General features: G+C 38.7%; 1 protein-coding gene across 3 annotated transcripts; it reads left to right on the top strand.

Moving 5' to 3' along the window:
• The first annotated feature begins 3,490 nt into the window (after positions 1-3,490).
• LOC131256858 (uncharacterized) lies at positions 3,491-15,565 on the top strand. 3 transcript variants are annotated; one of them, XM_058257920.1, is made up of 5 exons: positions 3,491-4,542; positions 4,579-4,595; positions 4,671-4,779; positions 13,793-13,882; positions 15,167-15,565. In XM_058257920.1, exons 1-4 carry the CDS (start codon positions 4,444-4,446, stop codon positions 13,874-13,876), a joined length of 309 nt encoding a protein of 102 aa, XP_058113903.1. In that variant the 5' UTR covers positions 3,491-4,443; the 3' UTR covers positions 13,877-13,882; positions 15,167-15,565. The 3 variants fall into 3 exon arrangements, 2 of the variants coding, with proteins under 2 accessions (XP_058113903.1, XP_058113902.1); XR_009176990.1 differs by lacking the exons at positions 3,491-4,542; positions 4,579-4,595; positions 4,671-4,779 and adding exons at positions 11,400-11,537; positions 13,582-13,658; XM_058257919.1 differs by lacking the exon at positions 4,671-4,779 and having other exon boundaries at positions 3,499-4,595.
• The last annotated feature ends 1,510 nt before the right edge of the window (positions 15,566-17,075 follow it).

Consider the following 17,075-nt stretch of genomic DNA (forward strand, 5'->3'; position numbering starts at 1 on the left):
CCTTTTCTGATCCATCTTGGCCATAAAGTTATCCACAACCCACTGTACATCAGATATCCTGCCAACCTTTGTGGATTCTTGGATCCACCAAAGCTGCTTACTTTATATCTCCGTTCTTGAAAATAAGTATAGATCTTTTTTACATTGTTAGTTGGTTCCAGTGCATGCTTTTATAAATAAGAAAATTTTAAGAGTCTTCAAAAAAAATCAGTAGGAATTTAGGGATAAAAATCCCTAAAAACTTATTATCAGGAGACAATGAGTGCATGCTTTTATAAATAAGAAAATTTTAACAGTCTTAAAAAAAAATCGGTAGGAATTTTGGGATAAAAATCCCTAAAAACTTATTATCGGGAGACAATGTTTTTCTTCCATTCATCCATGTGACCAAGTTAAAAGGTTGGAGGGTATATAAACATCCCAACACCCCTGAGGAAGTTTTTAATGATGGGCATTCAATCATTATTGTTTTTTCTTTGTGGTATGGTCCACTAGAGATTTGGACATTTTCAAATTTGAGTTCATATCACGAATGATCCCGAAAAATAGATGAATGGCATGGATACAATACATACGTTATAGTGGGTCCTATAGAGAACTGCACCATAGCCATCTTAGTGCTGGCAGCGTAGATGCTATGCAAGTCCAAATATCATTTTCTCGCTCAAGCATCTTTCCAAAGTCTCGGACGCGGATGGGCTAGTCCCCCACCAGTAGCCCCTGGGTTGGTGCTTATAGCGGGTGCCTTACCATTGGTGCGTCAGAGTAGGTCCCATCATGGCTGTCGAGGTAAGCGAAATGACCATTACAAACGGCATTAGGGCCCGTTTCACCCGAGTATCTGCTCGAGACGAGAAGACATCCGAATTCTCTCCCGCCTCTCCCTCTCTCGAGTCCAACAAAAACCCATTTCTCTCCCGCTCTCCCTCTCTCAAATCCAACAGAAACCGCTATGTCTCTGTTGCATCTCACGGCGTGCTAACCCCAACGCATGAATCGGACCTCGAATCCAAAGCCTCTCACCATAGGAGCCCTCCATTGTCCAAGAGAAACCCAAACACTCCACATCGGGTCTGTCTGATTCTCTCTCTCTCTCTCTCTCAATCTTATTTGCAACAGCATGGGGATTTGGAGATTTCTCATTTTCGAATGTGGATTTGGTCATTTTTCAGCTTCGTATGTCGATTTTTAGGATTTGGGGATTTTTCAACTTCGGAGGTAGATTTTAGAATTTGGGGATTTTCCAACCTGAATGTGGAAATTGATTTGGGGAATTTAGCATCTTCTTTGGGATGCCTAATCTAGACTTGGTAAGGAGCAAGGAGTCTGCAAGCATGGGGGATGCATGGTTCGACTTCACATTCATATTCGACGAATAATGGAGGGCTCTGCCGAACATAGATTACAATCTGATTAGAGTCCAAATTCGTTGTTAGACTTGAACATGTTTGAAAAGTAGCCCACCCCTTGGTGATGAAAAGCCAACTTTTCAAAGTTTTCTTATTGGTGCAGTTCTGTGAGCAGAAGATCTACTGAGAATGTCTTGAAAGCTGAAAATCTACTCAGCCAGATAATCTTAAAGTTTTTGCAATGTTTCCAGTTTATGATGTAGCAAGATGAGACACATTTACAAATCTTGCAGATATAAGGGCTAAGGAAATCGATCTCTACTCAACTAATCAAGATTGCATCAAGGTGCTTGTTGTAAACAAAGTTGATAAGGTAATTCCTACAAAGGTTTACAACAACTATACCTCCATTCTCAGAGGACTTTTCAACACAGGGTGGCCTCAGAACTCCTATGCTGTAAACGTGGTTTAAGTGCACTTCCAATCACGGCCTTATTCTTTTGAATTATATATCATAAGATTTCCACAGTTTAAATACAAGATATGCATCTTGATGTTTAATTTTGCAGGAAAGTGGAAGGGTTGTCATGAAGAAAGAGGGAATTGATTTTGCTCGGGAGTATGGATGTTTTTTCCTTGAATGTAGTGCAAAAACTCGAATTAATGTGCAGCAGTGTTTTGAAGAGCTTGTTTTAAAGGTGCACACTCTGTCAACATTTATTTTTATTTTATTTCAGGATGATCATGTGGACATGGAAAAAGTTGTCCTTGGCATTTGTGATGGAAGAGTGGTCTAACGGATCGATTTTTGTCAGAAAAACCGCATAAAACAGATAGCCCACTTGTTTTAACTTATAGTAGAAACCGAGTAGAAATGAGTGGAGTCTGTTATTTCAGGCCGTTCAGCAGGAAATAGAGAGCCTAGTACTTGGCTTGTCATTACTGCAGCATATATATTAGTTTTTATTTATTCAATCAATCAATCATGTTCTTCTTTCTTGCAACGAATTTTGGGTTAGACTGATTTTTAAGATCCAGGTGAGAATATGGTGACACATCTAATGGATGAGTGGACTGGATGAAAATTCTCCACCATGCAGCTATATGCTTAACTATGTTTGTTAGTTCCTTACTTAAATTCTCGTATGTATGTGTGGAAGCTGCTTTAGTGATGGATTCTTTTTTTCTTTTTTTTTCTTGTTTGATATACATGATGGAAATATATTGGTAGGATCATCCAATCAGTCCTACCAAAAAAAAAGTGTGATTTTGCACTGTGGGAATGAAAAGTTGGTAGTCCACATCAGTTGATTTGTATGTCCAAAGGTTTCTAAAAGCTAGCATGGCATAGGCAGCTTCCCTACCCCTCTTGCATAAAAGATCCATCATCATAGTATGTAGTATGTACATGCCTGCTTGCATAATGCTACCACCAGTATGATTTTTTTGAACTGTTAACTCCAGGATGCAGGAAATTGTCTACTCCAAAGGGAGAATTTTCATCTTCGCTCCCTGTCCAAGGCCCCTGTTGGCAAAAAGAAATTTGATTTGTTTTGTATACTTCCTTATCCAATCATTTTCATGATGGATTTCATTTTTAAAATTCCAGCACTTTTCGGAAGTATCTTTTCATGCAGTGTGATTTTATTTTTTTTTCCCTTCTTGTTTGATAGATGATGAAATTAGGGGGGCACATTCAATTGGTTTTTTGCAGGAATTGTAATTAGATTCTTCTCAGCATGTTCGCGCTGCTTCCTCCTAGGCTATTCTGAATCAACCAACAATCAGAGTTGTAACTATAATAGCTGAAGGTTGTAAAGAAGCCTCCACCTACTCTAATGGAGAAGACATAATCAAAAGTGAAAAATAAGCAAGAGGAGCCCAAAGCCAATGAGATGAAAGCGGCTAGGGTTGGACTAAAAGTTAGTTGGAAATTTGGTCAAGATGCAATTCTATAGGCCAATCTTTCTACACTAGGGAGCAGTAATGGTATGGCCTTTCTGATGATTTTATAGGCTAGAACATTGGTTTGCTATGTTCCACTGTGTATGGACTCTGGCATGCTCCAAAAATCTACTCAGCCGGATAATATTAAAGTTTTTATTTAGGAGAATTTTGACCAGAAGGTTTCATATGTAAACTCCTAGAAGCCAAATCCTGTTTTTTAGTATCTAAAACTTCCCTACCATTATTTCAAATCACAGGTGATGGACCACAATTTGTCGGCTTGATGTTTGTAATCTAGATGTAAAATACCTCTGTTATGAGTGGTCTAGATGTTGCACAAGTTGATATTGGTTTGTGTACTGCAAATTGCCTCTTCAATCTCTCCTCATGCCATTCAACCTAGCATTTCTCATCAATATTTTCAGAAATTGACCTTTTTTTTGGAGATTTCTTTGTTTGAATTTTTTTTTTTTTAATTACAATTTAAGGAATTGCAGTGAGTTGTGAAAAACCATGGTGGATCTGTTCTTATTGGATGCTTGTTTTGGTCTTTTGGATATGCATGTATTGAATTTCTGTAACAAAAACATGATCTTTGCACTAACAATAACATGCTTTATAACTTGGCTATGGAACAAACTTTTTGGGAACAGAATTATTGGAACTTAGTGTTCTATGTTTTGGGAACAAAAACTATTTGGCTCAACATTATAAATCCTACTCGGCCAGAAAAATCGAAACAAGGGAGCTTTACAAATCATTTTCCACCAGAAAGATTCGAAAAGAGAATCTCACTTCAGTGGTGAGATGACATGGCAAGATTTGATTGATAGGGTCGCATGCTTATAGATACCCAACAGTGTAAGGTCCACCGATCAAATCTTTCCACATCATCTCACCACCCAATTTAGGTATTACCTCAGAAAATATCTAATCCGTGACTACGTGTATGAGACCATAGATGATGAAATTAGTTGAATGCCACACAACATGGATACCATTTGATATTGAATTTGGACCATCAATAAAATTTTCATAACTGCTCATTTATTTTGTCCTTGTGTGGCCCAACATGTCTTTTTTGAAAATTTGTTTGTGGGAACGCTGTTTGGAGCATTAATTCAGTTTTGAGTTTATTGTTTATTTCATGCAGGAACCTGCATCAGAGATACAGGATAAGATTTTATTTATGATTAATAATATTTCAACTTCAAATATGGATGTGAAAGCAAAAGAATTTACTGATGTCCTGAAAGAGCAGTACTATCCATGGTTTGCTCAGTATATGGTGATGAAAAGGTGAGAAAAATCTTATTAATAACCTTTTAGTTTCATCAGCTGATTTTTACTTTACTGGGACATTATATTTGACAGAGCAGGCATTAAGCCAAATTTTCATGAGCTGTACTTGAAGTTCTTGGAGAAAGTTAATTCAAGAATGCTGAATAAGGAGATTGTCAAAGCTACTTATGAGAATTGCAAGGTGCCTTAGCAAAACTTTTTTGTTACCCCTGGTTGTCATTGTCACCATACACCTTTTCCAATCTCCCATAGACACGGACGAATGAGGTCCAGCCAAAGCTTCTAAAAGGGATCGTCAAGTACTTGGAATGCAGTTTTGTCATCAGGAACGTCGAACAACAATTCAAATACACTGAGGTGCTTTCGACTCCTTTAAAAAACCAACCATCCACTCTTTTTTTCAACTTCCACAAAAAGAAGTGTGGCTGTAAGCACGCGAATGACTACTAAATATTTTTGAGGAAGACAGTTGCACAATAACTGAATTAAAATTTCTGCAACCAGCCATAAGGAGGTGGTGGTAGTCATAGTGGTGGTGGTGGTGGTGTTGGGCCAATTCAACCCCTTCTTCTAAAAGTTGATCATATCAGATAAATGTGACAACACATTGCTCAATGTAATATTTTGGTAACATAGCCGATCATGCTTCTGGTTGTTTCGGTTCTCATGTTTAAGCAGCCGCCTTGGCTTTAGACTTCTTTCCTTTCGTCTCTGGCGCTGGGTTGTTCTAGAAGGGAAGGAAGGCAGTACCCATGAAGGGTTGTAAAGGTGCCGGAATCTCAATGCCATCTTCTTTTTGGTAATTTTCAAGAATACAGCAAATGGTCCTTTCTGTTGCTGTGAGGGTAGAGTTCAACAAATGACTGCCTGTTCTTTCTTTCTTTTGCGAAATATTGCGGAGTCCACCTTCTTTCATGAATTACCAGGAAACTAATTTTGTAATTGTAATTGTAATTGATTGAATAAAGGATTGTAATTGAATGAATGAATGATTATGCAGGTGATAATTGAATGAATGAATGATTATAAATTATTATTTTTAAATAGAGGAATTAGCTACGAATTAAATCCGTAGCTATAATTTTCAGACCTATACCTACGGTCGTGCTACGGACTGAAACCGTAGCAACAGACCTGTAGAGCAGTTTAAAAACCTAAAGTAAGGTTTTTGCAATTTTAGACTTTGGTTGCTAGTGTTCTGTTTCTTTCGTGGAAAGGTATATGAGCACACTAGTTGAACTTTGTTAATATGGCATAAATCTATACAAGCCAAAGATCTCAGGAATCACTTGTTTGAATATGTGCATTAATAAATAGGGCCGACCGAAGATACAGACTGTCAAATATGTTAGGCCTATTGAGGATTGCACATACACAAAAATTCTCCAGATCAATGAAAATTCCAAACATGGTCCCATAATATAAGCTTAAGAAAGAGAGTGTAGCATATCAAAGGTATTTTATATTTTACAGGGACTATCAAGGTTGATGTAGGGCATACTTGAATAAGGAATGCATTCCAATGTTCTTGCAAAATATGGTGAGCAGTTTGGCCCCTTTTATTCGGAGAACGTACCCATAGCCTTCGTAATAATCCTGTTTACCTTCAAATAAACATCTGGGAAATTTACATATTTCAATGCGTTCATCATATTGACAAGGCTAAAGCAACAAAAAAGACTTGATTATTTGCCAACAACGCATTTACATTCAGCTACACATGCAATCCACATTCAACCTGTTAATCATTCAATTACATATTCAATCCATATCTAAATCACATATTCAAAATCCAAATCCTGCCCATATTAATATATACCCATTCTTTCTTCTTCTTTTTCTAAAGGTGGGAAGCACACCACCCAAGATTATTGAGTGGAAATGCTCTATACAACTATTCAGGCGGACGCCAACAAAAAGGGCAGCAGTCACGCCTATCATTTAGAGCACTTGTACAAAAAAAAAAAAAAAAACACAAAACAAAAAATTATACAGGGCTAAAAAAATTAAAAAATTATAACAAACCCACAGAACAAGCCACCAATCTGGCACCCCAAAATTGATCTAAATCTTCAATGACACCCACCAACTACCATCCCTACAAACTAGCTGCACACCACAATAAGACCACACCACAATAAGACCACACCAAACCCACAACAGCCCAAGACAAAACGACCAGGGTAGCTTCTATCCAAAACTTGCACAACACCAACCGCAGGACAACCACAGGGAGCAAAAGAAGGCCACATTGATTTGAAAAGAACATGTTGCTTCTGCTGCTACATACAGGGGCTGTTGTTGAAAACCATATCATGTCCTACATGGAGAGCCATGAGGGTTGCGACTGCTTCCAGCTATGAAGCCACATGCAGCTTAAAAACCTAGAAGTGCTGAAGAGCAATATAATCTTCTCATACACGTCTTATAACATCATTTCAGACATGTAGAATTTACCTGCAACATTATCAACAAGAAAAAATTAATAGGTAAAAAGCATTCTATGCAAATAGAGTAGAAAAGCAGTTACAAATTGGCAAAGTATAATGGATGATACAAAGCAGTTATAATTTACTAAAACATTACATACATAAATACAAGTAATTCCAACTATGTAATGGTCATTTCACTTACCTCGATACCCATGATGGGACCTACTCTGACACACCAATGGTAAGGTGCCAGCTATGAGCACCAGCCCAAGAGCGGACGCGGATTGGCTAGTCCCCTCACCGAAAGTGAAGAGACTAGACGTGCGCACTCTAGACAAAATGAAAATGTTGATACTAAAAGTGCATGCCATGAGCCAACTGAAAGCATAGATATAGAAAGAACACACCCCGAGCCTATTAAAAAAGAAGTTACTTTTGTTAATAACTAGAGTTCACAAACTGTAAGTGGGATTAAAGTAAAGCCTCGAGTTGGGGGCAGCCGTCGTGTGTATCAAAATCCGTTGGATAAAGTATGGAAGAAAAAATCTCGTACTGAATCCATTCAGCCACAAGCAAATCAAGAGAGACGAGAAACTGCTCAAGCACCAAACATAATGTACCCTACTTCATTTCAACCTTCAATTTATTTAATTCCATCTCCTGAACTGAGTCATCTTAATCAGGTATTAGTGAGAACTTATTTACCAAATCTTGTTATGTCACATGTCTATGTTCTTTAAATTCTTGATTTTTTTTTTCCTTCCATCAGGGTACACATATTGCTGTCATGAGTCCCTCAGAAGTACCGATAGGATCCCATGTAGGACCTGGTCATTATATGGTGATTGGCTATACTCCTGCCTCTAGTGGGTCCATAAATGCACCACTGGTTCAATTTCGATACCAAGCACCTCATTTTGGCATGTTTCGACAAAATCTCTTCAACATTAGACCACAGGTAAAAGTGCGATTTAATTTTGTATATTTCTAATATTAGAGTAACATTTATAGGAGTTGACATTCATGTAAGTTGTGCTCATTAAAGTTTTCATTATTGTGTTTTTGCTATGCTAGACTTCAATTGGTACCAGTCTGAGTCGTTTTGTGATACCTAAGATCGGTCCTAGTGGATCAATTAATGGCCCTTTGGTTGCTTGTGGCTACCAACCAAGTACAAACTTGTACAAGCAAATTCCCTCAAGCAACCTGCAATTGGCACATTTACGTGAAGATACATCTATAGGAAGTATTGCATTTCAACAGGTAAAACTGTTAATCTCTATCATTCATAGTATCGAATGAACTTTTTAATTTTCAATACAGTGAGACATCTTATTCATTAAAATTTGAAATCCCTGTTCTTGATGGGTGAGAGAGTAATGGATTCTGTTCTTGATCCTCCTCCATTGATGAAAAATTCAAAAATCTTAAGAGAATCAGAGCAAAACTCGATGAGAAAACCGAACAAAGCTTCGAATCGGATGAGGAAACCTGTAAGAACCGATCTGTTCTTGATCTTCTTCCACCAGCAGAAATCCAAGTACTAGAAAAGAAACAGAGCAGAACACAGATCATAAATCCAAGTAAAGAGTTCTAGTCAATCAGATCATTGGATTTCCTCGAAGCTCTAACAAATCTGAGAAGAACCCATCTCAAATTTCTTGAGTTTCTTGCCTAAGAAGTAGATCTCAAGAGATTGAAATCATACTATTGTGGAGCTGAAATGAAAACTGGTGGTAGTGGTCGGGGCGGGCGTACGGCTGGCAGTGGGCAGAGAAAGAGAAAGGGAAAGGGAAGGAGGTGCGTGGTCGGGTAGAGACTCTAGGGTTTGTTTTATATTTTTTTTTTTATTTTTAAGTTTAAACTTAAAACTTATATTAATAATATATATATATATATATATATAATATTTAATATATTTATTAATCGAGCCCAGTCAAGCTCAAGTTCGAGCTTCGAGTCGAGTCGAGTTGAAATGCCCTCTGGTCGAACTTGGCTTGAACTCAACTCGAGCTTCAAAGAATTAGCTTGGCTCAGCTCGAATCGGCCATTCAAGCCGAGTCAATCTGAGCTGACTCAAGCCGAGTTGAGCGAGCTTTTCGAGCTAACTTGACTCATGAACAACCCTATCTTAAACCCCAAGCAAGGTCCAAGCTTCTGGAATCAACCCTAAGGCCGCTCTAGCAGGAATGAAGGTACAACACAAAAGAACCATGAGAATGTTTAAACATTAGTGTTCTAAAATGAGCTCTCAAAATATATCAACAAAGTGGATTTCTTGTAAACATCACGGTGGGACCCACGTAACATCCCAATTCAATAACTTCGTGAATTAGCAGCCTTTCGTTTTTTATACTAATAATAATAATAATAGAGAGATGCTCACACAACTAGTTGGACACTGCATTTTAGTCCAACTAGCTTGGCATTTAATGTCAAGAGAGGGTAAAGACAGCTAGTTTGACACTACGTTTTAGTCCAACTACCTTGGCATTTAATGTCGATAGAGGGGCTGAAGACAACTAGTTGGACACTGCCTTTTAGTCCAATTAGCTTGGCATTACTTGGCATTTAATGTCGAGAGAAGGGGTGAAGACAACTAGTTGGACACTGCGTTTTGGTCATTTAATGTCGAGAGAGGGGGCGTTTGCTTCACATTAGCTTTTTAAGAGAGTTTTTGAAAATGATCCCTAGCTTGGGTGGGCCCTACTGTGGTGTTAATGGAAAATCCACCTTGACCATCATGTATGTTGACCCATGTTAGACATATGCACCAAAGATCAACTCCATCCATGGTTCAAGTGGACCGTACAATTAGAAATAGTTTGCAAAAAAAAGCTTACCTTTCAAAATAATTCCTTTGATGAGGCACACTTAAATCAAATATGGCCCTGGTTTTTGAGTTCTACGTCTAACCTTTGGTGTGGCATCTAATGGTTGGAGTTGATTTCAATGCCCCCTCTCCACATTAAATGCCAAGTTAGTTGGACCACTACAAACAGCGTCCAACTAGTTGTGTGTGAGCATTTCTCTTACTAATAATAATAATAATAATAATAAAAGATTCCTCAGTTTGCGTAATGACCCGCCTTTCTCCCCTCGTAGACAACAATCTCCAGCCACTATAAATGGTGCAACCATAAGCCAGTTGATTTGAACAAAACATCAATCTTCCCCTTCCATTGGAAAGAGGACCGTCAACTGAGCAACTGACCATGCCCCGTGCTGGCTCACTCTCATTCGTATCCATTTTAGTCATCTGCCTCCTAACGATCAACACTGCGATCGCAGTCATCCGATCATATGACGATCCATGGACCTTGGCCTCTGTCATCTCCGTCTATCTACTGGTAAAGCTTTTGTTTTGGTCTTTACGTGTGTATGACCGAATTTCTGAGAAGATGAAGAGACTGAAGATCCTCATATGGGTGGTGGGGACGGCCCTCAACATTGTCATCGCCTATCGGGTGGCGATGATCATGAATGTAGCCATGAAGTGCGTGGTGTGGGCCATTTCTATCTTCAGCATCAGTTGGGGTTTTTTCATTGTTCTTCATCTTCCCTAATAAGACCAACAAACGTCCAAGCAAGTCATGATGCCCCATCTCAGCCGGTCTCTGCTTCATGCTAAAGTCTGTTTTTGTAATAGCCCAAGCAAGTCATGATTGCTCGTCTCAGCCGATCTCTGCTTGATGCTAAAGTCTGCAACGTCTGTTATTGTAATAGCTGATAGTTAGTTATTATTAAGATTGTAATATTATAATTTAGTTTTTTTTTTAATATATTAAAAGATTCATGAGTTATGTATCTCTCACTGCCAAAAAACAGGGCAAAGCCAAAGGACTTAGGTTGGCCTCAGGTACGGTAAAAGCCGTCAATAATACGAACAGATACTAGCCGTGCCTGAAGCCAATTAATCCGTCGCTAAAGGCCCTTTTTTAAACGGTGGATGTCCAATCGCCTCTTTAATTCTTTCCGCTTCTAAGAATGTCTAGAAATGGATGTACGGCGTGGATAAAACAAAAACATCATGCTGGGCCATATAGCCTTACCAGATCTAATGCTTTAAGGAACCCTTTTTTTTTTACTGAAAATGTGAGTGAGTTTTGCATTTTCTGTAAAATTATGGTGACTCGAATTTAGAAATAGTGGTAATGATATAGGGATATCCAGACCAACCAAATAATGTTTCTAGTAGTAGATGGGTAATATTTATATATTTTCTTACATAAAACTATTTAACCATCCAGTAAATGGTCCTTTACATGTACGGCTGTTAATATAGTGTATGTAATAAATGATGGTAAACACACAATATACGGATTTGAAAGTAGTTCCTCAATCCAGATGAGGGATTTCCAAACGCACTCGCCATGCCTCTTCCCTCTTTCGAACGCCCATTCTTCCTCGCCAGAGCTCTTCCCTCTTTCGAACGGCCCAATCTTCCTCGTCAAAGCTCCGAATCCTTGAAGAATTTCCTCGCGCCATGCGGATTCATCTCAAATAGGTGAGCTTCTCTCGAAATCCCTTATGTTCCTCGCCGATTGTTCCTCTTCTTGCTGTTTTTATTCCAGAATCTCAAATGGAGGAATGTTCTATAGGAGTTATTTTTACTTGAGTGAGGTTGTTGAAGGGATTCAAAATTTTATTTTATTTTTATCAGTGAATATCCACAACCGCCCTGTGGCAGGTGGAAATCTGTCCTTCATGTAAATCCAACCTTCATTTTTCGCCTCATGTTTTTCTATATTCAAGCCCATTGCTGTAAAATTATTCTTTGCATTTTGTTGTGTAAAGTCTCCTAGGGAAGGTGAAGGGGCAGGGATGGATTATGCCATGCCAGTGAGTGTGGTTTGTCTTCTATTTTTTATTTTTATTTTTTTTGGTCTGTCTCCGCTGGTGGGGAGGCATTCTTTGTAGGTAAAAGCAAGCATTCAGCCATTATAGTGTTTTTGGGAGAATCCATATCCTTCTCCCCTTTTCTTTGTAAAGCAATTAGGATACAAAGAACAAATATTTACACCTCTACATCTATTTTGTAGGATTTTTTTTTTTCCTCGAGAATTTAATCGAGTGAAGTTTGTAAATGGCAGTTGGTTGCATATACTTCATGCATTGTATGTGATTTCTACATCTATGACAAGTTTTCTTTTGCTTCTGTCTTTGGCTTCAAGTGTGAAATGAATCATTGGGCTTGATTTATGTAATGGCAACGAGACATAATCCCTGCTTGTGAGATGGAGCATTTTGGTGACCCTCCCTACTTCCTGCGGATCTCCACGTATGAATGTAGGATGTACGGCCTGGGTAGGCTCTCGGCTTGCTTATTAGCTGGGCCTCATTATGTGGCTGAGGCCTGGCTTGTGGGTCTCTTACAGGCTTGAACCCAACAGGTTTTAGGCAAGGGCTGTGGGTCATCTTCAGTCAAAATTTTTATAACTCGTCCATTGCATAGCACCATTAATCATGAAACAGGGACCAGCACCAATGGTGATTCTTCAATTACAAAGGAAAAAAGAAATAATAAAGAAAGCGAAAAAGAAAAGAAAAGAATACTAGTTACCCATGTGTTGATGGGATCCCATGAAGGGGGCTGATGAAGATTTCCTCTCTCTTCAAATTTGCACTTGGCCGCAATACCCAGGGTTTGCCTGTCCTGCCTGCTGGTTTTTGGAAACATGCATTCCGTGGGTCCCACTATGGTAAGTGCCTAGTGTGCCAAAATCTGATGAGATAGGACGTTCACATATTGTTTTAACTGGACATTTGTGTGGCATTGATTATGAAGGTCATGTTGATATGGGATTGCATGGTAGTATGCATCTATGGTGGGGGTTCTCATCTCTGCATTGGAGACCAAAAAGATGAGCAATCAAAGGGAATGGATTGAGCTTTATTGATCAAAGGAATTCAAATGCATCAAAGGAGGGTTTTAACTGTATAAGACAGCCTCCAACACACCATCCAAAACATTTGAACAAGCAATGTATCATCCAACAATAGTTTAGGTTGTAAGATTTTATGATATTTCATGAAATATGGTGCATTCAAACACTCCCTCAGACTCAATAGAAAGGTGAAACAATAGATGGTTGGTTAAAGAATGAACTTAGACTACATAATTTACTGGATGATTTGCAATTGTACTCTTTCCCTAAACACTGGACAAAAGAGATCTTCAGCCAATGCAAAAGTAAACAATCTTTCATTTGGTTGTTATTTACCATATTTGTGAGCACTTTCAACAACAATACGATGAATATTACCGAAACCCGTCTGTTAGTGCTCTCATCTCCACAATCAAATTACTGCAAATGCTGAACTGAGAGAAATCAGTGACAAAAGTTTTATGCCAATTTCAAAGCACACCTGCCCCACTCGCGAAACACTAGTGCATCTCAAATCACTGCCCATCTAATACCATTTTAAGTGATTTTTTAGGTGAAGCTCTTGCACATGAAGTACAAATATGTTTGACAGTGTTTGATGTTTTTTTTTTTTTTTTTCCTTTCTTTCTTTCTTTTAATTGTAATTCTCTTTGACTGTTTTAGATCAACAAGGGACGTCCCTGTATTCAAGCAAGGCTACATTCCCGTATTCAATGGGCAATTTGTGGATTCGACATCAGGTTTGTCCTTCATATCATGGAATTACTTGAGCTCAATCTGGATGTTCCTTTGTTAACCGCAACTACAATTGAACCCATGCTCTAATCTCACTTGGTTGTCATTGTCACCATACACATTTTCCAATCTCCCATAGACACGGACGAATGAGGTCCAGCCAGAGCTTCTACAAGGGACCTTCAAGTGCTTGGAATGCAGTTTTGCCATCAGGAACGTCTAACAACAGGTCAGATACACTGTGGTGCGTTCGACTCCATTCCTCGAAAATTGCATTTTACTGATTTTTACCCTTCAATATGTTAGGATGAGATGTTTTATTGTGATTTGCACTTTGTGCATTGGGACTGTTGTTCTTGCAAAATATCATGTACATGGTCCACAGTTTTAAAGGTTTGATTTGAATTACTAGTAATATGTTAATGTTCAAATGTTTGCCAAGCCCACAAACATGCATAAGGCATCCCACCTTTGTGCACATGTATCAGTGGCCAGTTGTGATACTCTTATCTGTTCATCAAGTGCAAATTGAAGATGTTTTCAGTAGTGTTAGAATGATAGTGTGATGATAATGGGTCTGGCCTGTTGTTTTACATACCGTATAGGATTGGGTGCTGCTCATGTGATACTAATCTGGTGGGATTTGATTGGTAGGTAAGCTTTTATTGCATATAATTTATTTCCTTACATATTTTGTAAAAGAAGTATTGTAGATGATTTACGTCCTCTGGGAGTGTATTCTTTCCTTAATGAATTATATATGCTTATTCAGATCAGCTCGAACTGCTTGGGAGTGTATTCTTTCCTTAATTTCTTTGTTCTTGTGAGATTATTGCGAGAGCTTTGACAGCCAATTCTATGGAAGAAGTCCTTGGCTAGACATAGAGACTCGGTTCACAGGACACAACGTTCCATTTAACAAGTAGCTCTGATATGTATGTGCACTAATAGAGAACTCCTCAAAAAGAAATTGGGAACTCTACCCAATCCATGGTGCTGGTTGTTAAAGGGCATTGCATGGCTTTGTATGGATTTTCCCGTTGACTTCTTCCATGAGCTAAATTTCCATACATTTTATAAGAACAAAAATGATGGTCATTACCTTTGTTTTTAAACTAAGAATGTATCAAACAGTTGAACTGGATTCAGAGCGATGCAGTAGCTATTCAGCAAATGCCAAGAGCATTACCAACAGCATTTGATAACAGATTTAATGGGGATGCATCATCATTAGCTCTATTTTAGAACTCAGAGAACCTGCTAACAAAGTGCTTGGAAGCTACAATGTTTTAGGAGATTTGGAGTAGTTACAGGCCTGTTTTGGGGAGGCCTGCAATTTTCTCTCTCCTGATTGAGCATGTGCTCAAGCAGACGGTATACACTCTTGTTTTGTTTGGCTGTGACTTGTGCTAGCTTGAGGCTGTTTCAGAGTGTGTTTGGATGCAATGTGAAATTGAATTGTAATATTCTAGTAACTCTATTTGATTAGGTCGATGGCTCTTTCTATTTGCAGGCAAGCTTTGGACCTCTTTGGCAACCTCATTCATGATGACCGGAGGTTAAGACCTGTATTAGGCTATTTTGCGCTTGTGTAAGTACAGTATGACAGGAAACATGCTACTGGGTTTAGAAAGATAACCCTTCACTCTAGGACTCTATTTTATTTTTTATTTGTTATGCATAAGTATTCGCTGACAGCTCTTATGGTGATTGTTAACATCTAGTTCAATAGCATATCGTGCTTCTCCTTTATCTTTTAACTAATGTATCCTATATGCTTATTTACCGAGTAACTGAAGTTCTCTCTTTGTTGGTACCTTTTCCAGTTTAGTTATGATTAGATGTTAATATTGTTTCTCAACGAACACTCAATAACATTCCTTTCTTTTTTACTATTTTGTATATCTTTTGTTTGCAGAACCAGTATGGCGTAGTTTTTACGTGCTAATGGAATTACTGTTTTCAAATTATGAGAGGAAACTGTCAAATTACTTGGAAAATTGGACATACTGTTTAGTCCTAAGCATCGACCCTTGACTGAACTAGTTCAAAGGACATCCAATTGGGCTCTAGATGAGAAAGATAAAATCAGGTAATTTTGAAACTATTTTCTCCTCGCATTCTTGTGCTAAAATCCGTCGGGGAAAGTCATTGCCGGCGGTTTTTAACTGCCAGCGCTGCCCTATTTTCTGGTAGTGTCTCTAAATAAACTTTTTTAGATTAAATCAATATAGACAATTCAATAAGAATTCTCCAAAATATTACCAAATTTCTGACTTATCATGGTATCAAAGAGGTACATCTGGTCATTGATCATTGAGTCCTCTACCTAATGACCATTGAGTCCTCTACCTACTAACGAACGTAGAGGTTCTCCTCAAACCCATTACCTCATGTTGAAACTCCTGTGAGCATGCTACGTAGGCATAAGGACACAAATTTAGATCTTCTTTTGTTTATGAGTAAATGCCCTAAATTGATCTAGCAAAATGGATGAATTATGAGGATATAGAATAAATACTTTAAAGTGGGCCCAGGATAAGGGCCACATTGTCTTGGGTAAGACAGAAGCTGCACCTAATCCGCTCCCCTTGATTTTAGGGAAACGAATTGGACGGTGTAGATAAAACATAGATCATGGTGAAGCCCACATAGCAACCACTAGCTACCCAGCTAGTGGCAGTAGGGATGTGGAAAGAGCTGTATACAAGTCGAATCAAGTCGATCTTGGCACAGCTTGATTCGGCTCGGCTCGGTCCTCGAGCCTGACTGGCTAGCTTGGTTCGGTTGGGCCAGCAACTCGGGCCAATTCGAGCCGAGTTCAAGCTTGTGCGGCATTTCTCAAACACATGGAGTGCACCTTCAATTTCTCACGGTATGCAAAACAACAGCAGCAGTTTATAAGTATTTCACCAAGCACTCAGCAGACAGCATCAAAATCAAAATACAAAGTTTTATCTTGTGATGATTTTTTATTTTTTTTTTTGTAGTAATTTGTTTCATTTCCATACCTTTCACACCACTAGCCAACCTCGCGGAGAATGTATGCACCTGAAACAACACTTTGTTGTGTCATTTCATCAAACACTTGATGAGCAACATCAATATCAAAATAACCAGGTCACCGAATTGGTTCGATCCAAGTTCGATTCGAGTCGATTCGAGCTCGAACTCGGCTCGAAATATTTTCTAGCTCCAAAAATCAGCTTGACTTGGCTCGAACTCAGTTTCGAACCGAGTTGAATCGAACTTTTTGGAGTTGAGTCCAGCGAGTTAACCGAGCTAACTTGGTTCGTGTGCAGCTCTAGATGTGGATCAAGCATTGCCAACACCACCCTGGTGGTGGTGTCCATGAGTTGGGCGTTGTGGGCCCCGATATGATGTGTATCTTATAAGGAAGCGGTCCATCTGTTTTGCTCCCT

This window comes from Magnolia sinica, chromosome 9 (genome assembly GCF_029962835.1).
Source record: "Magnolia sinica isolate HGM2019 chromosome 9, MsV1, whole genome shotgun sequence".
In the NCBI taxonomy this organism is placed as follows: Eukaryota; Viridiplantae; Streptophyta; class Magnoliopsida; order Magnoliales; family Magnoliaceae; genus Magnolia; species Magnolia sinica.